Genomic DNA, 23,917 nt, shown 5'->3' on the forward strand with positions numbered 1-23,917 from the left:
GCCCGAGTGCTCCATGGGCTCTCAGTGAGTCGATCCAGTTCAAGTTGGACCCAATCACAAAGCCCCGACCCAATAGAAGTCATTGATCAAAGAACCTTAATCATAGACAATCCAACGGCTGAGAGAGTATGATTGATGCATTTACGTTGAAACGGTGCGTATTGTACCAGGGTTTTAGCTTTAGTTCCTAGTTAGCTGAGACTGGAGACTGCTTGTGTGAGAGCGCTGAAAGAATAGCAGAGAGAGATGCAGAGAGCAAAAGCCATTGAAGCTCTGAGGAGGTGTGCGGTTCAGAGAGGAAGAAGCAGCTCTCTCTCTCATCACAGAGCCTTTTCTGCCCAACCAAGCTATGCCCAATACGACGACGTCCAGGACCTGGTCTCTCTCTCTCTCTCTCTCTCTCTCTCTCTCTCTCTCTCTCTAACCATTTCATTTCTAGAGAAGCACCAATCTTTCTTTTTTTTATTAATTCGATTTGGGTTTTTGGGTTTTTTTCTGCATTGATTCATTTGTTTGTGAACGTAAAAAACTCAGGTTACGGTGGAGGGAAGAGCCAAATCGAGAGCGGCAATTCTCAACAGGCCATCTGCACTCAATGCTCTCAACAGTTCCATGGTTTGTGCTGTTGCTGTTTCTTCATTTGTGTTGCTTCCTTAGAGTTTTTGTTATGGTGGTGTTGCTTAATTCGGATAAATTTCGGATCTTTTGATGTTTTCGTTGTTGGGTTTTATAGGCAGCTCGACTGAAGAGACTGTATGAATCATGGGAGGATAACCCGGACATTGGATTTGTCTTGATGAAGGTATTGCGTTGTTCCCATGAGAAAACAGTCTTCGGGTTTAATGGCATCATGCTTTGTTTTGTTTATCGGATTTTTTAACCTTTTGCAATGTGCTGAGAACTATTTTGAAAGACTTTGTCTGAGGTGCTATTTGATTTTCTGTTGTTTGAAGGGTAGTGGGAGGGCTTTCTGCGCCGGTGCAGATGCTGTTAGCCTTTATCAACTAGTGAATGAAGGTAACCCAATCATTTTGTTTTGCTAATTTTTTTTACACGTTGTTTAGTTCAAGGTATCGGTTATAAACTCAAGACTAATTTTGTTTTATAACCGTGTGCATCTAATTTTTTTCCATCTTCATTAACATAATGAGAACAAATTCTTCAATATTGTACTTTTAGTACACATAATGATGTACTTGAAAATTTGATCGCCGGCGATCCAACTGTTTGGGAATGCCATTTGTACTTTCTCGTACTGAATCTTTTCTTCAGTGTTACTTGTTTATCTTTTATGCTGATTTTAGATACATCATTGTGATTAGACATACCTCCTTGAGGTTTTGCTTGTGACACTTTTAGTGCACATTTCCGCGCCTGTTTGGTGCCGTTTTCTTTTTCTAGTCTTAACTGTTGGATACTTACATGGCATTGTTTGTTTTCTTTTCAAATTCTTTAATAATGTGCAGGGAATCTTGATGAATGTAAAAAGTTTTTCGAGACATTGTATAAGTTTGTGTATATTCAAGGAACGTACTTGAAGCCACATGTGAGTATTTACCTTTTCTATACCTATGTGCTTTATACTATAATTGTATGATATAATTTTAATAAACTAGCACTGCTTCATTTGCACAACCTGAGTAGGGTTGTAGGCATGTGGCAGACTACAGTTGTACATACGTTTTGATTTCCTAAAGTATAAAGATCTGTTTATGCATAGAAATGTGCTTTCAAGTCCTTGTCAAAATATAAATGTGGCTTTGATGATCGCTTTATCATATTTGTGCAGGTAGCTATCATGGATGGTATCACCATGGGAGCTGGGGCTGGAATTTCAATCCCAGGAATGTTTCGTGTGGTGACTGATAAGACTGTATGTGGCTGCTGCTTACTTACCAATTGGTTTCACCAGATTTTGGTCTTGTGTTTTTTGTTTGAAGGCTGATTTATCTCCTAACATCATAAACGAATAAGATTTTTACCCCAAACCTTGTCTTGTGCGACTTGAAATTAAAACATTCAACCTTGTTGAAGATATGACTATGGGGGGAGGAGGAGATGCTTGATTGGTTCAGATATACTCGAGAGTTTAAAATGCTGAACATTCTAAAGTGCAAGTTTTATAATGCATGCATAGTGCAACATATTTTGTCAATCAAGATAAATTATTGCTATACAAGAAAATGTAAATGTTTTTTTTACTCTGGAATCATTTTCAAGTTTGAAGATAAATTATTGCTTGTTTACACTTTGAGTGATGCATCTTCCAGTCTTCTGAAAAATAAAATAACTCTTCCTTTTTCTTTTCTACCTGTGTGACTGTGTCTTAATGAAGTGCAGAATTTGTATTCTTTTCAACTGTGCTGGATTTTTGCAGATATTTTCCAATCCAGAGGCCCAGATAGGTTTCCATCCTGATGCAGGGGCTTCCTTTTATCTGTCTCGTCTACCTGGCTACCTAGGTAACATAACCTGCGTAAATTTAAGATGTCCAGCCTTTATCACAATTTCAAGTTCTACATATATCTAAAAGAATTATGTTTTCATTTTTTTTTTTTTTTTGTAGGAGAATACTTAGCTCTTACAGGAGACAAGCTTAATGGTGTGGAGATGATTGCCTGTCGCCTTGCTACGCACTATGCGTTAAATGCGGTTTGTTTGCACTGCACATATTTATTCTTGTTTCTGTAATTTATCATTAATCTGCTTCTAATAGTCATCAAAACTCATCCTGCCAGAGACTTGCTATGGTTGAAGAACGCCTCGGAAATTTAGTTACTGATGAACCTTCTGTAATAGAAACAGCTCTTGCACAATATGGTGACCTTGTTTATCTAGACAGGAGGAGTATACTTTCTAAGTAATTTTCTATCACATATTTCTCGGTAATACTAAGATTTATCAGTTCCATAGAATTTAGTTCTAGTATCATCGATTTGTCTGTCTGACTTGATTTATCTCCATTTTCTTATGTCAACTCAGGCTCGACATTATTGATAGATGTTTCAGCCATGACACAATTGAGGAAATTACTGATGCATTGGTAAGTATGAGATAATTGTTCTAAACCAAAAAGAACTTATAGTACCATCTGTTCATCGACTTAATAATACCATTATTCGTCAGTAGCCTATCAGTGTTAGGTCTAGGAATGTGTTGAAGGGGGGTCTAGGAATGTGAAGAAAAGTCTTTTTGGAAGGCTTGGATAGAAAAGATAACACGAAAATGCTAGCCAAGATAAGCATAACCAAATGTTTTCGAATATACTATGATTTTGTCAAATGCTTTAGCGAATAACTTTGAAAAGGAAATAAATTGTACAGGAGAAGGAAGCTGCTGACTCTTATGATGAATGGTGCAAAACAGTCCTCAAGAAAATAAAAGAAGCCTCCCCTTTGAGTTTGATAGTTTCTTTACGATCGGTGAGTTACCACTCCCTAGCACGTTATGGAGTTGGACCTGTATTGCTTTATACTCTCTACCTGACTTTCATTTTTTCATTCAGATACGCGAGGGTAGATTTCAATCTCTGGATCAGTGTCTGTCTCGTGAATATCGTATATCTCTTGCTGCAATTTCCAACCGGGTCTCTAGTGACTTCTCTGAGGTATGTGGTTCTCAAAGTTTAACGGAGTGAATGTCTTTTTTGTTTTTGGGTTAACAATGGAGTGAACGTCGTTAATCCGCTATTACATTGGCCCATTTCTATCCATCTGTAGGGCGTTCGAGCAAGATTGGTAGACAAGGACTTCGCGCCCAAGGTTAGTCCTGAGAAAACTACAATTTTTTCATAAATCTTTTCTCAAGCTGCGATCATATGATTGATTTCCATCCCAATTCTGCAGTGGAAGCCCCCTAGTTTCAAAGATGTTTCCAAAGACATGGTTGATTGCTATTTCTCACCACTTCCTGAAGTTGAGCCGGAGCTGAAGCTGCCGACAGCATTGCGAGAGCCATTTATGCAAGAGACGGATTCACCCAAAAAATGATTCGGAGCTTCTGCAACGCCTGTTTCGTCGCCTGTTTCGTCGAGAGTAGTTAGAGTTCGTTTGTAATAGAGTTGTATCATCTGAAGGTAGAGGCTTTTAGTTGCTAATGGCTTCCGGAGGACTAGTTATTTTTTGTTGGTCAAAGAATGCATATAAAGCTTTGTCTTCACTTTCTCAGACAACCATGAACTTGTCCTTGTGTTGTTTTTGGTTCACATCCAGATGAGTTATATGTTTTACTTCTTTTTTTCTTCTTAAGAAATTATATGCAAGGCCCGAATTTTTTTCTACGATTCAAACCGCTTCTATTTTAAATCATCATAGATCAAACTTGCAAGAAATTAAACAAATCTAGAAACATTACGGCATTAACTCTAAATAATCACCATTTAATTCAACGGTCATATAACCATCAGTTTTGGTGATTTTTCGTAAAGATGATTTTTGAGAGCTAAAAACGACGCAGTTTGGATTGTTTAAAAACAAATGTAAAGTGATCCAAACAAACAAGTGAAACCTTAAATTTATGGGGCGAGAGATTTGAATCTGGATGCAAGAGGGCGGGCACACTATCCTCGTCAGACCTACAATCTTATGAAGGGAAACATAAGTGGTACACAACAAGTTAGATGTCCTAATAACAAGTCGTAGCAAGAAAATATACAAAAGCTGCAGATTGGTGCTAAACAAAATATTCATAAGTCAGATTAAGGGTTCCCCCATTCCACAACTATTCCTTCACTCTAAGCGAACCGAGTCTCGAACTTCAAACTGATGCCCATGCTGAACAGCTCCTGGCACAGTAACTTCGCTCCGTACGGGACGTTTGCCTTGACAAGATCATCTGCAGAATTGCAATTCCGGCAGTAGGGACCCCTGATCTTCCGTCCTCCTTCAACTGAGCGTTGGATCACATTAGCTACATGTTCGCATTTCTGGCAGATATACACCTGGGAGGAGTCACTGAGAGTGAAAAGGCGCTCATGTAAGTTTGCAGAAGCTCCGTGGGCTATTAGGCAGTCACGTTCCATTTCTCCAAACTTGATCCCTCCAAATCGCTTCCGATCTGCCACTGGTTGACGGGTGAGAGGGTGGACTGGCCCGGTGTTCCTGAACTTTACTTTGTCTTCAGACATGTGAATCAGGCGCTGGTAAAAGGTTGGGCCCATGAATATGAGGGAACGAGCCATTTTACCGGTTCCACCATTGTATACTCTCTCTTTTCCGCATCTTGAAAATCCAGCCCTGACATACATATCAAACGATACATGAACAACTCTAAGGGTTCGTTTGGATGTGCTTTTAAAATGACTGAAACCGTTTTTGGTGAAAATGCTTTTGACACCAATTCTTGTAAAAATCCAAGAGGATCCAGGAAAAGCACTTTAAGTGCTTCCTGTAAGAAGCACATATCTAGTGCTTCTTCCAAAAGGCACTTAAAATGCTTTTGGAACTCAAAATCAATTTACCCAAAAGCGCTTTCAGACATTTTAAAAGCACATCCAAACAAGCCCTCATTCATTCAACGGGGAAAATAGAAAAGAACATCTGCTTATATGCCAGAACAATTCAGACATGAGACTTCCGCTTTAAAAGTTTTATGCAGTCTACTAACTAATAACATCTAAGTTGTAAAGGAACCGATAACTGAAAAGCGAAGGTCAAAATGATTGTGCTCAGAAACCTTTAAGGGAAAAAAAATCACATTCAGTTATACACAGTGAATTTATGCAGGGTACCATAGTACATACTCAGGACAACACAGTGAAGAAAGCTTTTACCATTCTTTTATATAGCAACAAACATTCGGTCAAAATTCAAACTAATTTAACAAGCCCCGTATTAAATTGCACGTTGAATATCCAGAGAGAAATTTCAACAGAAAATGCCATGGCTGAGAGTCTGAGAAGTAAAATTATGCCAGGGTGGAATGTGAAATTAAAATGGACTGTTTTACGGTGGTGCAGTTGAAGTATACAAGCCATGAATTAGAATGACAGGGTTACCTATGCAGTTGTTCTGCGATGTCATCGACAGAGAGAGTAGAGAACGGGGTGGCATATTTCTTTGAACCACCAGAGGCGATTCCCTTCCCTAAAGCAGCTTCTAAGAGTTGACCAGGAGTTTGTCTTGACGGAAATGCATGGGGATTTATCACAATATCTGGAACTATCCCCTGTACTGTGAAAGGGAAGTTCTCTTGAGACTCCAGAAAACCTAGAACACCCTTTTGCCCATGCATGCTGGAGAACTTGTCTCCAAGACACGGCGAGCGAACCTATTCAAAAAGTGACAAATGTAATTAGTGAATGGAAATTCTTAAACTGGACTTGTTAAAAACAATAGGCATGCCTTTAAAAAATATTATTTCAGTCAGATTTACCTGTCTCATAGAAACAACAGCAAAGTTCTTTCCATCATCATTAGAAGAAAGCACAACCTTCTGAACCATTCCCCTTTCGGTGTGCTTCAGTTTGATGCTATGATCAGCTCCTGATTCACTGCACCTCCCAATGATGATATCGCCACTCTGCAAGTTTGCACCAACGTAGGGAAAGCCGTCTTCATCGAGATTGTCAACCCGACCAAACTTGCTCTGCATCTTGCCAAAATTGACACAATCATCAGGCTTCCGCCTTTTCTCCAGGGAGTGCTTGTTGTCAACCTCAGCCTTGTAACTTCTGATATGCTCAGATCGGAACATACCACGTTCCAGTGATGCCCGATTCATTACTATGCTATCTTCTTGGTTGAACCCCAAGTGAACATTGACTGCCACAATCGCATTCTGACCATTGTACAATTCGGGCTTCGGCAAAACTCTGTTTTTACCCAGTTGGTGTCCGGGTTTGCCAAGGCAGTCAGACGTCATTGTCTGAAAAAGTGACCTCTGGGGGTAGTGCAGTTGGTGAGACAGTGTATCCACTCGAAGGTTAGGATTTGTGGTAGAAAACCCAATAGCCTGCGACGAGTGCTTCTGGGCCTGGTACAGGACCCTCCTTGCATGGTCATGATTCGCAAATGGGATAATGCTACAGCTTAAACCCAACAGGAATGACATGTCTAGCTCACAATGTGTGTACTTTACAGCTGATTTTCCCTTTTCTTCCATGAACAGATATTTAATGCCCCATGCAGTACTACAGTCTTCCTCTTCTTCAGCTCCAATAAGCTCGATTATTCCTTTGTTAAGGAAATACTTGAATGGATGCTTTTCCCCCTTCAATGCTTTTATCTTGTTCAAATTCTCAACCACCAAGAGAGGGCGTAGGATCCTTCCAGCATCAGAATATACTCGTACTTCTCCTTGCTTTTCATCTCTTTTGATTTCCACCTAAGAGAAAATAGACCATAATTAGGTATCCATTAAAATGCAAGCTAATTGCTTATTAGTGAAGGAAAATACATGTATAAATAGCAGGTGATATGAACTGATTCTAATAACTGAGATATGCATCATAAGTACATGCTACTGGCTTACTAGAAAACCATTGTATGAAGAGCAGTTGACCTAAATTTTTCTGAGTAATGCAGACGTCCATCATCTATTTACTTACTACTAATGAAAAATATTATAGAATTAGCAGGTAAATTAAAACTTTGAGGACTACATAAAGGTTGATTGCTTATAAGCAAAGAATGAGCAAATTAGAATCCCTAATCAAAAGGCAGAAGTATCAAACAGGCAGGAAAGAAAAACCAACTCCATAAAGCAAATGTAAATAGATCAGGAAAGCATCCAACAATAGCTAGCTTCTTGGGAATCAAATAATATAGAATTATGAAGTATACCCTTGGAAATCAAGAGACCAACTAAAAAAGAAAAAGGTTATACTAGAACATGAAATACAGTGATAAACAATGCTCCTAAAGCTGTAATATAAGATTAATCTTTACACATCGTAATTCAAAATGTCTCCCTAAACTGAAGCACAAAGAAATTATGGCCATCATAACAAGACCAAAGCAATTTGAAATTTGAAACTCATCAATGGGATTGAACAATAGAAAACCTGAGGTGGCAACTTTTTCCTACGTCGCATCCTCCTGAGTTCCGAGACAAATGAGAGGGAACCTTCACAAACTCCAACCCAATCCCCATTCAGAAAAACTTTGAACTTCCCTTGCAGTGAGGTAGAAGTATCATCCACCAATTTTTCCATTCCACAGAGAGACAATTCAGGTAGTAGAGACTCCAATATATTCGTACTTACTATTGTAGTGGTAGCCAAATTTTTTACAAGCCCACAATTCTCACCATCCGGAGTTGAGAGAAAACATACTTTACCCCAGTGGGAAGGATGCCTGCATCCACAAGGTTCTGTAAGCCACACTTTCAATTTGTCCAAATATCTCACAAACAAACAAAAGTAAAAACCCCAAGGATTTAATGCAGCAGATATTTTATGAGCATGCAGTTAGTAAGAGAATGGCAAACAATTTACAGTACATCATTCATTCCAATGAAACCTAAACTCATTTACAACTGTAACTAATTTATTGTGTTTTTGGTGTTGATATATGGAATGGGATGACAAAGGTTCTAATAGTGTAAGGAAGAACTTTCAGCTGAAAAAAAAAAAATCTAAGAGCAAAGCATTTTTAAGCTAAAGCTATATTCTTTGAACCGCCGACTAGGATAAAGCTATTGCACGACAGCAGGAAACATAAGTTGAAATAAGTTAAAAAGTTACTCACGGGTATCTGGCATCTCCAACCTTCCCTGTATATTGAACCTGCTGCCTTGTCTTCCGCATATCAATCATTGTCTGCAGCGGATTTGCTCGCCCAACTGTTGCCACTACACCAGACATCCTCTCCATTTTCTTGAAGGGATGACACCATGCTCCAGTTGAGAATGCTCTTGAAATGCCATTAGTAACTATGGAGGCATCTAGGTAGTGTTCAATTGGGCGCACAACCCGATCACCATAAAGGTCTCTCTGCAAGGCCTTTGCCATGCGCCGCCTTGCATGTCCAATATGTGCCTTTAGCTCTCGTTCGAGAAGCTCACCTGCCAAGTCCAACCTCTTGTTCCTAAAGTCATCCCTATTGTCACATTTCCTGCGACCAGCAGAGGCTTGTAACAGGGACTTCACCATATACCCAAGAAAGCGAGCCTTTTGCTTTAGACCTCTGAGATTGGGGAAAAGATACAAGCTGATGCACTCTTCCATGCTTTCCCCGGGTGGAAATGCAGTTTTCTTTATCACATCATCCACATATTTGAGGGCATTCTTCCCCCTACGGAAGCCTCCATCCACTTTTTCAGTAGCTTTATCGGCATCGCGAATTGAGGCAAAAAGTATGTTCAAAATGCTGGCATCTTCACTGCCATAATCAATCAGATCAATAACTTCTTTATCCGATGAAACACCAAGGGCAAAAAACCATACCCACACAGGGATTTCTGTCGACATGAAGTAAACGGTAAGGACTTTCTCTACTCCTTCAATGTTTTCAAGTTTAGAAATCCCGACTAGTCTAATTATTAACCTATGCCTCTTCACCTCTGACCTATATGCTACTGTCAGACCCTGATTATTTGTAATGAGAAGTTTCTTCAGACAGCTCTGTTCTTGTGCAATAAATGTCTGCATTATACATTATACAAATGTCATTAGAACTGCGTGGGAAAAGAAACATTACATTGCATAGCAGAGTCCCGTTAAACAATTTTAAAGGCATCAAGTAGGTTTGAACAAACAAAAATCTAGAAAAGTGATAAACTGACATTTCTACACATCGATCATCTGCAAACTTCATTTGCAATCATAATAATGAGTTATCTGCATGTCAGAAATTAAATTAAGTTTTGGGCTCACCTTCTCTGCACCCTTGATAATAAAATAGCCACCATGGTCAAAATCACAGTCACCTTTCTCAACGTCCCTCATCCAGCATAAATCAGACTTGACCATGACAGGGACACTACCAATCGTAATGTCTCTGGTGTCCGTACTTAAAATTTCCTTGTCAAGGAACCGTTCTTTTCCAGTCTTAAACTTATCGCTGCTGACAAGTCGTTGATTATATACCTGGCAGATTACAAATATCCACATATTATAAGACATTATGTGATGGGGAGATAAAAAGAAATATTTAAAGATTATTATCGTCCAAATTGGTTGTCAACATAGAAACTACACAAACAAGACACCCACCATATATGATATAGCTGGATGATAAATCAAACTACGGTATCATGATTTGTAACTATAGCAGTACTACTAAAGAATCATGTCAAATAAATATATGTTGAATGCTTTTGCGAATTAGAGCTTGAAAATCATAACTAGATAAGTCGGACTATCTACAGCATAAAAAAAATGTCAAAATGAGACAGCAGAACCGCACTAAAATTTCATGCATCTACTGAACTTAATTATCAAATTCATTTACCTCAACAGTGATATTCACTTTCATCTTAGCACAGTATGTCATGTTCTGAAGTCGAGCATGCCTAGGCAACATATTATATTCCTTATCATTGTCAGAACCACCCCAAAAACTTGGCCTACCAAGAGTAACCTTCCCAAACTTCACTAAAGCATAGCGCCATTCATTGTCTCCCTTCTTTGACGGGTCATAGCCAGGCTCCACTATAATCTCGCCAAAAGAACTGAAGACTCTTTGTATGCCATTTTGTATGAAGTCATTATATGAGTTGATTTGATGACTAATGAGGCCATACTCGTTGAAGAATGATGTTGCCGCCTCCTTACAGAAATTCTTCAGAAATCCTTCCCCAAGATCTTGCAGGCTAGTCGAGTAATCATACTCATCATCATAATCACTATCGTCGATGTCCATGTCAACACCATTTGTAAAACTTTCTCCCTTGCTGCTCATACCGATATCTCCCTTGGCATCCGATGACGCCCCCATTGGATTCAAAATCTGTCAATTAAGCGAAGGATAAGAAGATAAACAACAGATATAATATCAAATTAGCCATCCAATTATTAAGATAATACCACAGTTGGTTGCAGAAAAACCAATAGTAAAAGAAAATGGGAATGAATTTCACATCTCTTGATCCCAAACAACATTAGCACTATTTAATAAGAACACGGCAAAATCAACATAGAAAAAGGACAATCAATTCTTTGAAGACAACATATAAAGCGCAACTTCTTAAACTCTTAAATGTTAACCTTAATAGAACAAGATATACATGTTAGATATGAACTATCTTATTCAGCAACCCATTTTTGTTGTCTAAAAAGCCTCGAATTCAATTATGCATATACCGATTATCAATTTTGTTTCAAAAACAACAACAAAAGAAATAAGTATAGCAATGCCCCGTATACATGTCACACTTTCTATGCAAATCTTCATATTTCTTAATGGCACTTCCAACTTTGAGTTGGAAAACACCACCCGCAACAATGCGGAAATTGTGTATTCATAATTTCATATACACCTTAATTAAATGCTTTGGTATTCAAATTTCAAACTCAACCCTCATTTATTCTGGAATATCACATATTCCCATTAGGGTTTTTCCAGTTTGGTTTGAACTACTCTTTCCCTTCTCCACTACACAGTATAAGGAAACACAATATTTTACATAAACACAATTTTCCAGCACCTATTTCACAGAAAAATCAGGAAAATTAAAAACACTTCCAACCCAAAGCTAAAACCCTACCTAAACAAACACATTTAAAACCAGAATCCCTCCATAAAATTTCGAAATCAAAAAATAAAACAGAAAAGTTTACAAATTTATCATCAAAAAAGCTCTGCTCCTAAAAGAAACACATGGGCGAAAAAAAAAATTAATACATAAATAAATAAAAATTATAAAAACAGATAGATGAATACAGACTTACAGTGAGCTCGATCGGAGTGAAAAAGGAACCCTAAAATCCCAGACCGTAGAAATGTTGGCTTCGAAACCTCCGAAATTAGGGTTTACAAGCAATGCATGTGAGATTTTTGGGGATTTTTTCGGTCCTCACTCTCACTGCGTTGAGAAGAGAAAAATGGGCCGTAGCTTTTGAGGGAGAGAGAGAGAGAGAGAGAAGGAGAGAGGACTTTTGGATTGTGACGTTCCAGTCGAGAAGAGATTCTCCGGATCTCTTTCACCAAGCCGCGTTAAGTGATCCGAACTATTAAAATTTCATCAAACTGTTAAAAATTATTATAATTTTAAAATATCAAAACAAATGGACCATTGAAAATTTCAAAAACCTAGATCACTTGATCCTATGACATTAGTGGAAGAGATCCGGAGAAGATATCTTCTCGTTCAAGTGAGCATCTCCTTGCGAGAGACGTTTATTTTTAGTGTAAACGAAATACGGGTGCACCACGTGTCATTATATAAATGATGGAATATGTGTGTTAAAGAATTAATAACTTTAGAAATAAAAAATTTCACCACTGATATAAAAATAAGTGGTATATCACACGTATTTCGGTCACAATGAAAAAAAATTCCTGTATCAGATCGTTATTTATGGTAATTGTAGTATTTTCTTTTTTGGCAATTACGACGTCGTATTTGTTCTGTTGGAAATGGTTTGGGCTTTGGGCTTTGTAATAACAGGCTGTGGAAAATGGGCTAGTTAGAAGTTGGGAGTAGCAACCTAAGATTTACAAAAGCAAATGCCAACCCTGTCAAGTAATTTAATTTTAAGCCGGTTTAAGTCTGTCCGGTTCAGTTTTAACCAGTTTTTTGAGAAGTAAGAAAGGAAACTGGAACAGACCGGTGCGGTTTGTTTTTTGGACCGGTTTTGAATTTTTCGATCAACACGGTTTTTTATGATTTTTTAAACGATTCAATTAGGTTTTTCATTGCGGCCATTTTTACGCCCACTACCGATTTTTATGCCCACCTCTATCTCTAATTATCTTTGGCTTAGAGATTGAATAAATCGAGAAAAACTTAAGTGTACAAATAAATAGGTTATACAAAATGAGAAAAACGGTGCATCGAATTATTTTTTTTTATATAATATAAAGAGAGACAAAAATAATTAGGTACAACAATGCCTTGTATAGATGGAAAATTAGGTACAACAGTGCCTTGTATAGATGGAAAAATGCGCTCGTGTTTGGCAAAAGATATGATGGAAAAGAGATGAGTCATTACTTGTATTTCCTTCCACATTAATACTTAGCTTTCTCGCAGAGTACCGATGGATTAGTATAATTGGTAAAGTACGAATTTGATTCTCTCAATTGTAACAAAATTCCCGCTAGCCAGAACGGTAAATACACATCTCCAAACATACAAGAATACATTTAACAACTTTAGTATTATTATCTAATCCCATCATTAATTTCGAAGTTGAATGACATTGTAAACAATAAACGGTTCAATTATGAACCTTTTGTCACTACAAGAAATTTGAAAACGGAAAATTTAGGCCGACATGAATCTAGTCAAGTCGGCGAAGGAGATACTCAACCTGAACAAGCTTCGTGAGCGGCATTATCCATTCTTCGTAGAGGCGAGAAACTATCAACGGATCAACCTTGTATGGTTCACTTACTTTGCGTTGGTCAATTTTAGTGTTGGCATTGTCAACCAAACCCACTTCTTGCCCAAACACCATTGCCTTCTTCTCAACTCTTTTCTTCACCTTCTCTTCTACGTCCATAAAAGTCAACAATTTCATCAGACCCTCCCTATCCTGAAAAATTCAAACCCTAATTTCATTAATTTTCTGATCAACCAGACTTCCCCAAATGGAATTACAAGGAAAATGGTAATCACGAACCTGAGCGCGAATTGCAGGCTCGTAGTCTTGAGGGGAATCCTTAAACTTAACCTCGGCAACATAATATCCGTAATGAATCCGTTTAGAGATGGCCTGTAGATGAAACAACATTCAGTTCAACGGGAATACATGAGCGATCAATTCATCTAAATTGATAACTTGAAGCAACAAGTGCTTCTTTCTAGATGCCTTCTTAAACACATCTCACAATAAGTAACATAAGAGTTTGAAAAATGCTTTTACAAAAGCGCTTATGAGTTTGGCGGATAAAGTACAAGCGTGTTTTTGGATTACAATGGACAAGGACTTAAGGCATATTTATAATAAAGTACTTTTAACGAAAGTTCTTTTACTGGCGGCATGAACACTTCCACCAACCGCAATAGTAATGACCAAAAAAATAAAATAATTAAAAGTTAACTTCACCTGCAAGCAATCAAGATCATTAGAAGCAGTTGACGCATAGCTTCCATCGTCACCGGGGGCTGCAAACAGAGGAAGCAATTCGTCGAAATAGAAATCCCATATCTTTCCGTTTATGTTGATCGAAGCTGCAGCAGGATGCAATACCTATACAAAATTTAACCAATTATTTTCCAAAAAAATAAAGAGTTCAAAATTTTTCTAGTGACAAATTCAAAAGGAAAGAGTTAAAACTTTCTGGGTAAATCCAACCAATTACCGGTGGATTTTCCGGTGGCGGCAGCAATGAAGGCGGTAAACTGTCCGGGGAAAACGGAAGTTCTTCGGGATTTTCATACCTACCAACCTGTTAATCAAGAGACAATGTTAGAGACATACAACTTGAATGTCAAGTCAGAGTAACGATATTTCATCCAATCACGCACCATCGCTAGTTTTATCACACGACATGCCGATTGAATTGGAATACCGTCACAGTGACATCCCAAGTTCCTCGAAAATTCATCTCGAGAAAAAGATTATCGAAATGCAATTACCAATTACTGGTTATTAATAAGTATAGTTACCTTGGATTGGAGGGCTTCGGTTTCCTTAACAACGAACTGAAGCAGAGAACCAGAAAACGATGGAAACGTTTTCTCGTCGTACGCCGGAGAATTCAAAGGGAAGTTTGCTCTCTGAATCAGCCGGTAAATTATGGTGTCTTCTTGTTTAATCAACGCCTCTCTCACTTTCTCAAGCGTCAAAGTATCGCTCTTGGAGTTCGCATCCGCTGCCATTTTAATGTATGTGTATAAAACGTAAGGAAATTGGGGACTGCCCCCTATTTTTTTGTTTTCTCTGGTGATTTTCTCGGGAAACAAACAGAAAGTTAGAAAGAGTGGGAAGGAAGGAAGAACTGGATTCTTTGCTTGGTGGGAATGGGAGGGGGACGGTGGTGGGGGGTTTTATAAGCGGACGGATAAAACAGAGCAGCAGGGGGTGTGGGTCCACGTGGCACACGGTGACGTGTGTGCGTGTGTCGACAAGATTACACGGCGGCTTTTCGTGAGTGGGGACCAGCATATTTAAGAGTGCATTTTTGCTGATGATGTATGCTTATTACTCGATTTATCATTATCAAATAAGTTTAAATTTTGAGATTATATTTATTTACTAAGCAAATCTTAAAATTCATAATAATAAATAATGATAAACATACACCACGTGGTGAGCAAAAATTCTATCCATATTTCGGCGGGGTTCGCCTAATTTTAACCGTCTACGTCAAGACACGGTCCGTCTCTCATAGCCATTGAATATGTAGAGTCAACAAGAAATCTGAATAGTCAATATAAAATAAAAACAGGAACACAATGATTGTTTCAGGGCCAAATAAAATTTTTCAACACTTATATAAAAGTACGTGATGTATCACTTATATTCCGGTCACAATGAAAAAAAATTCTAGTAGAGTAAAGAATTTTTTGCTGGGTGGGCTACCCTAAAAATTTTAATTTTTATAAATAAAGAAACTTAATATTGTATTTTCAAAGTATCAACTAGCTTAAAAAAAATTTTCATAAGGTGAGCCAAAAATTTTCTTTATTAAACAAATACGTGTTAAAACTCAAACAAATCCAACCTTGTACATGTACAAGAAGCGGTGAGAAAAATGATGTAAGAAAAAGAAATGGTTTATAAATTGTATTATATAATTTTATATAATTAAACTAAGAGAATTTAAATTAGTGACTAAATACATGGTGAGTTACATTCGAAAATCAATAAAAATTACATGTAAAATTTTATTTTTCATTGAAAGCTACTTGGGCTATAGCCCATGGCAGCCCTTAACGTGGCTCCGTTAGTGTTCAGGGCGAAGAGCAATTTACATAACATGTATATCGTAATAATGGCTTGTGTCAGTAATATTCCCTATATATATATATAGGGAATTGTTATTGGCACTCAAAAATCACATTCCACATTTCAAACTTTCTATATTTAGAAAGAAAAATACACTTGTGAGAATTGTATAATGAAATTTTTGGAGTGTCAATAACACTTCCCTATATAAAAGAGAACTTTAACGAAAAGTTCCCGGTACTGTTCACTTTAATGAAAAATCATATTTTACACTAAAAAGTCAATCCTTGTACTATTCACTTTACCATTTATTTTGTCCTTATCGTTAAAATTCAAAATTTTCAAGTCATTTTCATTAGTTTTCCTTATATAAAAATGTACCATTGTACGAGACGCTAAAATAGCGGTATAAAAATGCCATAAAAGTCATTATCTTTCAGACAACTTCTGAATTCGAATCTTATCAAAAATAATTATTGATAAAACCTAATAGCTATAGCCTATTTGAGGAAATCACCACAGGATGACTCAGTTGTTGGGATGAAATCATATCCATATTCTACACGGCTCATCTTAGGTTTGATTCCTGGTGTTAGTGAATAATACGACGGTGGCTAAAGAGAGGTTGAAATGCCTCTGTGAGTCTTCTCGGCCTCCTAAATAGTGGACTATTGTGACTTCGCCACGAGCTAATCCATTTTTTATATAATAAAATAGCTATATGGAGAAGCTTCTAAAGGAAATCATCCAATTATTGTACCACCATAAACTTAATATTAGATAGGGAAAGTGTTACGAACATGTGTCGTTTGCTTATGTGCTAAGTCACATTTTAAATCCATGTTCTTCCAACTGCTAAAGGTTCTCTAATGTGAATCCGAGATAAACAAAGACTATGTCTATGTCATGGCATATATGACATCAAGTGGGCTCTAATTTTTTAATTTTTTTCAAATGACCTTCTAGTGTTTCGAATATACAAATTCTTCAATGCGAGATAAATCTTCAGAGTTACATGATGTGAGTGATTTGTTAACCGGTTGTATGATCCATTGACTACTCATATCCAGTAAAATTGATTACTCATTGGAGAAATCCTGGTTCTAATATTATATTGTGTTCGCAAGAATTTGTAGCTTAAATAATTAAGAGCGTATATACATAAAATTAAGGTTAAAAAGGCACATGCGCTAACCAGGAGGCGGGAAGGGCCCAGAGCCTAGGCAGTTTTTTTAGTTTTAATTAATTTTGTTATATATCATTTAAACAAGTGTCTATTTATACTTAAAAAAAATACAAAATTTTATTGGGATACATAATTGCAAAATAGAATGACATATAAATTATAGAGTGCGTTTGTTGCACCAGACTATCTCGGATTGGACTAGCTTCTGGGATTAAGCTAGACTGGCTTAAACTACACTAAGTTGGATTAACTTAATAAAGCATTTGGTACAGTGTCGGACTAAAAAGAAGGATAATACCAAACTACAATATTATATTATTTTAATTCATATATAATAATATTAAATTAATTAATTCTACATTTTTTATTTTAAAAAGACTCTCCCCCTCCCTCTGGAAGCCTCCATCAGTCCATCTTTTTTCTCCCTTTTATCTCCCTCATTCTCTTCATCCCATGCTCTCCTTCCCTTCCCTCTTTTTTCCGATTAATTGCCAAATTTTTTCTTCTTCTGCAAAACGAAGAATTGAGCTTGGTTTTTCAGGTTTTTGTTCGGTGGGCGTGAAATCCTGAATGGGCGAGCTTGGTTGGCTTAGATCTGTTCGATTTTGGGTCTAACCTCATTGAATTGGTGGTTTATGCTTGCAGCACCGTCGTTAAAGCGAGGATTGGGGACACTTTTGGTCGTCGTTTCGCTTGGAGCAGTGCTCCTCTGGCATCGTTCTTTCAAATATCTCGTCTTTTGGGGATTTAGGTTTCGACAACGATGCAGGTCCGTCGTCGATCATTGGACGGCTACGAGGACATTGCAAAGCATACTGGAGTCCTGGACGAGCCTGAGATAAAGCAAAGCAAGTGTAGGAGACTGGATTAGCAATCCTCTTCTTTTTTGGGGGGGGGGTCTCGCTAAGGCCTCTTAGCGAAGCATTTAATCCCAGCAAGTATGGCTTAGTCTCATTAAACACAATCCCTGCTTGCACTAAACATGGGCAAAGTATCCTAGCCAGTCCAATGAAACTGAGAGAAGCCAATCAAACACGCCCATAAAGTATTAGAACATATTCAAAATATAAGAAACAAACATATAATAATTGTTCATCCAAGTATCCAACAAATCTCTTACAATTTATTGAAAAAATAAAATGCAAAATGGAAGTTATTTATTTTCTCTCTAGTTGAGCGTCGCAACCTCAACAGATCTACGCAATCTAGGCGAGAGCCTAAACAGGTCTAGACACCCCCTAGGCGAGCCCTAAGCAGCGCTAGGCGGAGACTTTTAGAACACTTGCAGCCCAAGCAACTACTTCAAAGGAGGACTGATGCCTGCTGAAGCAGCAAGTAGAGAAGAGGTATAGCCCAATGTCCTCTGCAAACCCATCTTTAACAGAATCACACAAAAAGCACAAAGTTGATTGCTTGTGTCCGAAGAAATGTACCGAGAAAAAGTAGTTTTCGGACCAAATGAAGACTTTCGGGAACCAAATCTAAACACAGCCTCTTGGTCTCACCTGGCTGAGCGATTCTTCATCCGTGGTAAGCCTCAAATCACCATTTGGTGTTTCCGCTGTCGCTTAGAAGACTCACATGTAATGGTAATCACAAACCATTTCATTCAACCTCACCCTTTGCTACTAATGCTCTCGATATCCTTACTGTTTCTGGAAGCAATTGATTGGGATTACGGTTTAATCACAGATAGATATGTACCCCGTCAAATTACACAGAAAATAAAAGTGACGTTACATTCACGAAGCTTGTCTGAAGCCACTGTACAGCTTGGTTTTCTCACCTAAACAAGTGAAATGTACTCTCCGAACCGTGCTGGGAAGCACCGGAGGATGAAGGATCTTGATGGCGGTGCGATGTGAGTGCTGCAGACGCATTTTGTCTCCACCATGAAACCTCCATTTCCTTCTCATGAAGCTTGCGCTTCGTGTACTCCAATGCAACTTCAAGTTCCTTTATCCGTTCTTCCTGCCTCGCTTCCAGCAGTTCGTGCAGCCTTCTCTCCAGTTCGAGTGCAGGAACTCCGTAGTGGCAGGGGATTTCGTTATAATCTGCTGGTTCTGCTCCATGTGCGTCGATTTCTTCTCCAAAATCTGAGGTATCGTCGCCTGTCCCATGAGCTGTGTCTTGGACAGCCTGCCATTTTTAACATTCAAGTGTTCATTTCACAAGATTAATCAATCAAAACATGAGTTTAAACAAAATTAAAATTAAAACCTCTCCATACGTTTAATCTTTGCTGCTGCGTGTAGTTAGAATTGGATGAATGATTTTCCGAATCCAATTCCAAATGCAGCTGCAATCGTTCCAACTCCGATTCAAGCTCCGCCTCGAGTTGATCCATTCCCTCCACGCATTCATCCCTTTCTCCTTGTCCTCTTCCATTTCTAACAAATTCCGAGCACACTTCACGGACCAGGCCAGATTGAAGTGAAAACCGGCTCTCAGAGCTCGAACTCGAAGCCTGTTGGAGATCGGTGGTGGAAGAAGCAAAATTCATCTCATTCGACTCCACCGGCCTGGAACCGAAACGCGAATTCTTGCTCTGCAGTTCCTCTTTTGCATTTTGAAGCAACTGCTCCATCTCCGCCCGCAACTCCGCCGTCTTTGCAAGTTCATTTTTACCGGCGACGATCAGATACACCAAACCGCACGCAACTCCCAAATTGAATGAGCTCGTATCCTTCACAATCTGTCCTGGATTTTACAAAATTCAATAATTAGTACAAAAATCTTCAAAAATTCGATAATTTAATTCAAGAGATTCGATTTTTTTATTTGCTTACTTGATTCTGTTTCCCCGCCACGGCCGTTCAATCCATTCGTCGAACCGGTGGCGTGCGTTGACTCGTCGTCGCCAGTCTCCCTCTCCGTCTTCGCGACCTCTTTCGGTCTCTTCTGGCTCCGTACGACGCCGCATCGCGTCCGTTTGCCTAGCTTCAGAGTCGACAACCATCGGGAAATAATATAAAGCGGGGACGAGCACTGTAAGGCCATGAATCCGTCGTCCTCGGGGAGGCGGTGTGGGTCTCTCTCCATATTGAAGTCTCCGGAGCAATCGTAGCCGTCGGTTTCGGATCCCAATTCTTCATCTACGAGTATGTCGGCGATGCGGATGTGGCGGGCCTTGGAGCAACGGAAAGGGGAGAGAATGTTTAGTGTTTTAAAGAAGGGATCGCGATCGTCCTTCTTCTTCTTCCTCATCGGAGTTAAATGCGATGAGCCGGTGACAGTGTGTAGAGAGAGAAAGTGAGGAGAGAGAGAGAGAGAGAGAGAGAGATTCAAATTGTGGGAAAAAAGGGAGGGAAGCTCATCAATGGCGCCTGGGAGCGTCAGGAGGCTGCACAAATCCCTAGGGTTTATGAAATTTCCAATTCCGATAATAAAATTGGTAATTTCGGGAATTATGAAATTGGGAAACTGAAATTTGAATTGTGTTTTTTTTTTTTTTAAGTTAATTGGAATTATTGTGATTAAACAACATGAAATGATGCTTCCCACGTTTGAAATCAGAAATGATTCTCTCGGATCTCTTCCTCTTCATCCACAAAATCAGTGAATCCGTACTATTAAAATTTGATCTAACGATTATAACAAATAAGGGTCTACTTTAAAAATTATAACAACTTCAACTGTTTGATCAAATTTCAATAACACGAATACACTGATTTAGTGGATTATGAGGAAATGATCCGGAGATAATCCATTTCCTTTGAAAACAATTCCAAAGTACAAAATCCACCTCATGATTGGAAACATTTAGTTAATTAACTATATGATACAGCCTCCACAACCAATTCATCCACGTCTCAATCACGATACTTTCTTGATATAGAAGCAATTCTATTCAACAAGTGCTTTATATATATATATAAATAGTGGAAGCACGTCGATTCGTTAGAAAATGCTTTTAAAATGATTGGTAGCGCTTTTAGAGAAAATATATTTGGGTTCAAAAAATATTTGAAGTGTTTTTCCAAAATTTGCTTACATTTTTATTAAGAATTTGTTTCAAAAATATTTTCACAAAAAAAAAAACTTTAAGTTATTTATAAGGACTTTCAAATGAGCCATAAAGTTTTAAGTGCTTCATAAAAGTACTTTGTGAACAAGAAATTATTGAGTGCATTTTTGCTCACTATCCTATTTATCATTGTTAGATGAGTTTAAATATTGAGATTTGTGCTTATTTACTACACGAATCTCGAAATTCAAACTCATCTAACGGGATAATTAGGGTGGTGAGCATACACCACACTAAATGATGGTGAACAAAAATGCTCCCGAAATGATTAGGTGATTCTATATGTTTTTATAACTCATAAGTACTTTTAATTTTTTTTTTCTACAAAACATGGCGATAAACACTTTTAATTGTCAATAAGCATTTTTCAATGCTTATAAAAACAGTCTCAAACAATCATCCTCAATTTTGAAAACTGAATACTATAAAATCCTTTTTTTTTTTTTGTCAAATTGTTTCAAGTTGGTATCAAATATTAGGAAATAAGTATAACTAAAATAAAAGTTTAGTAGTGCAAAATCTACCACATTAGATTAGGGTTTAGAAGAAGAATTCACCTATGTTTTGGGCCGCCAATATAGCATATTGGATAAATAACACGACACCACATATTTTAATTTTTCACAATACATCACGTGAATCATTTTGGACACCGTTACTTCAACGTTCCCGTTTCACATAAGTATTTTCTTCGTGAATATACTGCACACCTGATGACATAACACCTCATAAACCACTTAGAACAAAAGAAATGAAGGAAAATGACTACATGTTTTTTTTTTAAGTACATCGACATATTTTTACAATAAGGAGATGTGGAGTTCGGTTATGCCACACAATAAGTGACCTAATTTGGTATCAAATTCGCCATCAACGAAATTCGAACATAAGACCTCTCACTTCCAAATGAAAAGGAATATCACTATAGCGTAGTACTGAGTGACAAATGACGACATGTTGAAAAATACAAATAATTGGTTGACTATTGCGCCGTCCGTCGTGATACCGACATACGACCAACCAATAATAATGGAAATAATAAACAGTGCCCCTCTATTATTTGGTTACTTGTCTTAGTTTTGTTTATTTAAATTCCAATCAGTAAGGACAATATATAAACTCCCACTGGAATCGGTCACCGTAAAGTTCTAAGAATCTATATGCAAATTTACGGATTCTGATCGGAATGTGGACGTCCAATTGTCCAAAACCGTTTTTTTTATTCGTAAAAAATTTCGTGTTTTTTTTTTGTTGGTCAATGACAATTAGTTGTAGTTAAAAGAAAAATGATTAAGGTAGGCAATGATTTTCAAGGTAACGTAAGACTGATCACAATTGAAGATAAGACGAAAAGAAACCGAGTAAAATGATTTTGACACGTAAAACGAAGATACATATGCTCCGATGAGAAAATGTGATTACTATTCACTATGAAATTAAGCTAATACAAATACTTTGTTATAAAAAACAAATTGCAGATTTAGAATGTATGATCTTTGTTGATGCACAAAACTGGAAGGGCCTTGGAACAACGTAAATCCGACCATGAATCTGCAAAAATGTAAATAACACAAGATGTATCGTGGTTCACCCCAATGTTTGGGCTACGTCCACACTGATTATTGTATTTCTCTGAGATGTTGAAGGGGGAGAGAGGGAGATAGAGCTTCCTTATGTGAGGATGAGCTTATCTGAATATGAGAGGAGATGTGAGGCCTCTCTAATTGTGAGTGTGAGGGGTCCTTTTATAGAATAAGGGCTCCTCACTTATTACATATTTGCCAATTCCTTTATTACATAATTACATTTAAGTCCCCTAAGTATTTATACGAGGTCTAAATACGAAGGCTCTAAGTATGGTATAAACAGTAGTCCCCCAAGTCTTCAGTCAAGAGAGTCTTTTGGCTGGAGACTTGAAATTCAGTCCATGTGTGGGCCGAAGTAACTAGATGTCGTTGAGAACTGATACTCGATATGAGACGGTGCCCAATCTGAAATGATGCTCAACTAGAAGTAGCACATGTTGCGAGGCTGCTCTGTTTGTGGCTTATGTTACCTTGGTTGGCTTGGCTTATGGCATTTGAAGGTGAGGGAGTCCCTTTTATAGAATAAGGGCTCGCTCCTCGATACATAAATGATGGGCTATAGTTGATGCTCGCGGCGAGGCGATTGCTCAGTAGGCGGCGATGCTCTCTAATGATGGTAAGGGAGTCCCTTTTATAGAATAATGGATTGCTCCTCAATACATGAATAATGGGCTAGAGTTGATGCTCTCTAATGATGGTGAGGGAGTCCCTTTTATAAAATAAGGGTTCGCTCCTCAATACATAAATAATAGGCTAGAGTTCTCTAAGTATTTTTTTTTATGAGGCCCAGTTGAGGCCCAATATATGGTGTATATTGTAGTCCCCCAAGTCTTCGGTCAATAGAGTATGTTGGCTGGAGACTTCAAATTGAATCCATGTATGGGCCAAAGTGGCGGTTTGTTTGGAGGCGGTATTTGTATACCCTGTACTGAAACTTTGTAGGTGAAGCTTTGCAAGTGAAGCTTTGAAGCTAGAGCTCTGTAAATGAAGCTTTTGAAACTAGAGCTTTTGTAAATGAAACTTTTTGAAGCTAGAGCTCTGTAAATTAAGCTTTTGAAGCTAGAGCTTTTGTAAATGAAGCTTTTGAAGCTGGAGCTCTGTAAATGAAGCTTTTGAAGCTA

General features: G+C 38.0%; 4 protein-coding genes across 4 annotated transcripts; 1 reads left to right on the forward strand and 3 right to left on the reverse strand.

Moving 5' to 3' along the window:
• Positions 1-196: 196 nt before the first annotated feature.
• LOC126631679 (3-hydroxyisobutyryl-CoA hydrolase-like protein 2, mitochondrial) lies at positions 197-4,279 on the forward strand. The gene is made up of 14 exons (XM_050301802.1): positions 197-378; positions 535-615; positions 734-802; positions 954-1,017; positions 1,467-1,546; positions 1,790-1,873; positions 2,378-2,462; positions 2,567-2,652; positions 2,739-2,860; positions 2,983-3,043; positions 3,324-3,422; positions 3,506-3,607; positions 3,720-3,761; positions 3,846-4,279. Exons 1-14 carry the CDS (start codon positions 247-249, stop codon positions 3,987-3,989), a joined length of 1,251 nt encoding a protein of 416 aa, XP_050157759.1. The 5' UTR covers positions 197-246; the 3' UTR covers positions 3,990-4,279.
• A 204-nt stretch (positions 4,280-4,483) lies between these two features.
• LOC126631677 (DNA-directed RNA polymerases IV and V subunit 2-like) lies at positions 4,484-12,067 on the reverse strand. Its single transcript, XM_050301799.1, has 8 exons — positions 11,831-12,067; positions 10,392-10,889; positions 9,815-10,027; positions 8,688-9,583; positions 8,003-8,294; positions 6,373-7,323; positions 5,996-6,267; positions 4,484-5,234 (listed from the first exon to the last, which is right to left on the reverse strand). The coding sequence occupies exons 2-8, from the start codon at positions 10,875-10,877 to the stop codon at positions 4,733-4,735; spliced, it is 3,612 nt and encodes a 1,203-aa protein (XP_050157756.1). The 5' UTR covers positions 10,878-10,889; positions 11,831-12,067; the 3' UTR covers positions 4,484-4,732.
• A 1,085-nt stretch (positions 12,068-13,152) lies between these two features.
• LOC126633474 (chorismate mutase 2-like) lies at positions 13,153-15,075 on the reverse strand. The gene is made up of 5 exons (XM_050304086.1): positions 14,716-15,075; positions 14,409-14,495; positions 14,153-14,296; positions 13,727-13,819; positions 13,153-13,639 (listed from the first exon to the last, which is right to left on the reverse strand). Exons 1-5 carry the CDS (start codon positions 14,926-14,928, stop codon positions 13,385-13,387), a joined length of 792 nt encoding a protein of 263 aa, XP_050160043.1. The 5' UTR covers positions 14,929-15,075; the 3' UTR covers positions 13,153-13,384.
• Positions 15,076-18,248: 3,173 nt separating this feature from the next.
• Positions 18,249-20,651, reverse strand: LOC126633512 (protein POLAR-like 1). The gene is made up of 4 exons (XM_050304121.1): positions 19,973-20,651; positions 19,414-19,883; positions 18,970-19,322; positions 18,249-18,838 (listed from the first exon to the last, which is right to left on the reverse strand). The coding sequence occupies exons 1-4, from the start codon at positions 20,388-20,390 to the stop codon at positions 18,799-18,801; spliced, it is 1,281 nt and encodes a 426-aa protein (XP_050160078.1). The 5' UTR covers positions 20,391-20,651; the 3' UTR covers positions 18,249-18,798.
• Positions 20,652-23,917: the final 3,266 nt, after the last annotated feature.

Source organism: Malus sylvestris, chromosome 8, assembly GCF_916048215.2.
Source record: "Malus sylvestris chromosome 8, drMalSylv7.2, whole genome shotgun sequence".
NCBI lineage: Eukaryota > Viridiplantae > Streptophyta > Magnoliopsida > Rosales > Rosaceae > Malus > Malus sylvestris.

What these genes read in the sequence shown, in the direction of transcription:
- LOC126631679 (XM_050301802.1), top strand. Translation starts at nt 247, where the DNA reads ATGCAGAGAGCAAAAGCCATTGAAGCTCTGAGGAGGTGTGCGGTTCAG. An exon ending in TCGTCTACCTGGCTACCTAG is followed by an intron (nt 2,463 to 2,566) that starts GTAACATAACCT and finishes TTTTTTTTGTAG; the next exon opens with GAGAATACTTAGCTCTTACA. An exon ending in TCTCTAGTGACTTCTCTGAG is followed by an intron (nt 3,608 to 3,719) that starts GTATGTGGTTCT and finishes ATCCATCTGTAG; the next exon opens with GGCGTTCGAGCAAGATTGGT.
- LOC126633474 (XM_050304086.1), bottom strand. Translation starts at nt 14,928, where the DNA reads ATGGCAGCGGATGCGAACTCCAAGAGCGATACTTTGACGCTTGAGAAA. An exon ending in ATGATCTTGATTGCTTGCAG is followed by an intron (nt 13,820 to 14,152) that starts GTGAAGTTAACT and finishes TTTCATCTACAG; the next exon opens with GCCATCTCTAAACGGATTCA. An exon ending in AGCCTGCAATTCGCGCTCAG is followed by an intron (nt 13,640 to 13,726) that starts GTTCGTGATTAC and finishes TGAATTTTTCAG; the next exon opens with GATAGGGAGGGTCTGATGAA.
- LOC126631677 (XM_050301799.1), bottom strand. Translation starts at nt 10,877, where the DNA reads ATGGGGGCGTCATCGGATGCCAAGGGAGATATCGGTATGAGCAGCAAG. An exon ending in TTATCAAGGGTGCAGAGAAG is followed by an intron (nt 9,584 to 9,814) that starts GTGAGCCCAAAA and finishes TGTATAATGCAG; the next exon opens with ACATTTATTGCACAAGAACA. An exon ending in GGAAAAAGTTGCCACCTCAG is followed by an intron (nt 7,324 to 8,002) that starts GTTTTCTATTGT and finishes ATTTTCTCTTAG; the next exon opens with GTGGAAATCAAAAGAGATGA.
- LOC126633512 (XM_050304121.1), bottom strand. Translation starts at nt 20,390, where the DNA reads ATGAGGAAGAAGAAGAAGGACGATCGCGATCCCTTCTTTAAAACACTA. An exon ending in TGGCGGGGAAACAGAATCAA is followed by an intron (nt 19,884 to 19,972) that starts GTAAGCAAATAA and finishes TGTAAAATCCAG; the next exon opens with GACAGATTGTGAAGGATACG. An exon ending in CGCAGCAGCAAAGATTAAAC is followed by an intron (nt 19,323 to 19,413) that starts GTATGGAGAGGT and finishes TAAAAATGGCAG; the next exon opens with GCTGTCCAAGACACAGCTCA.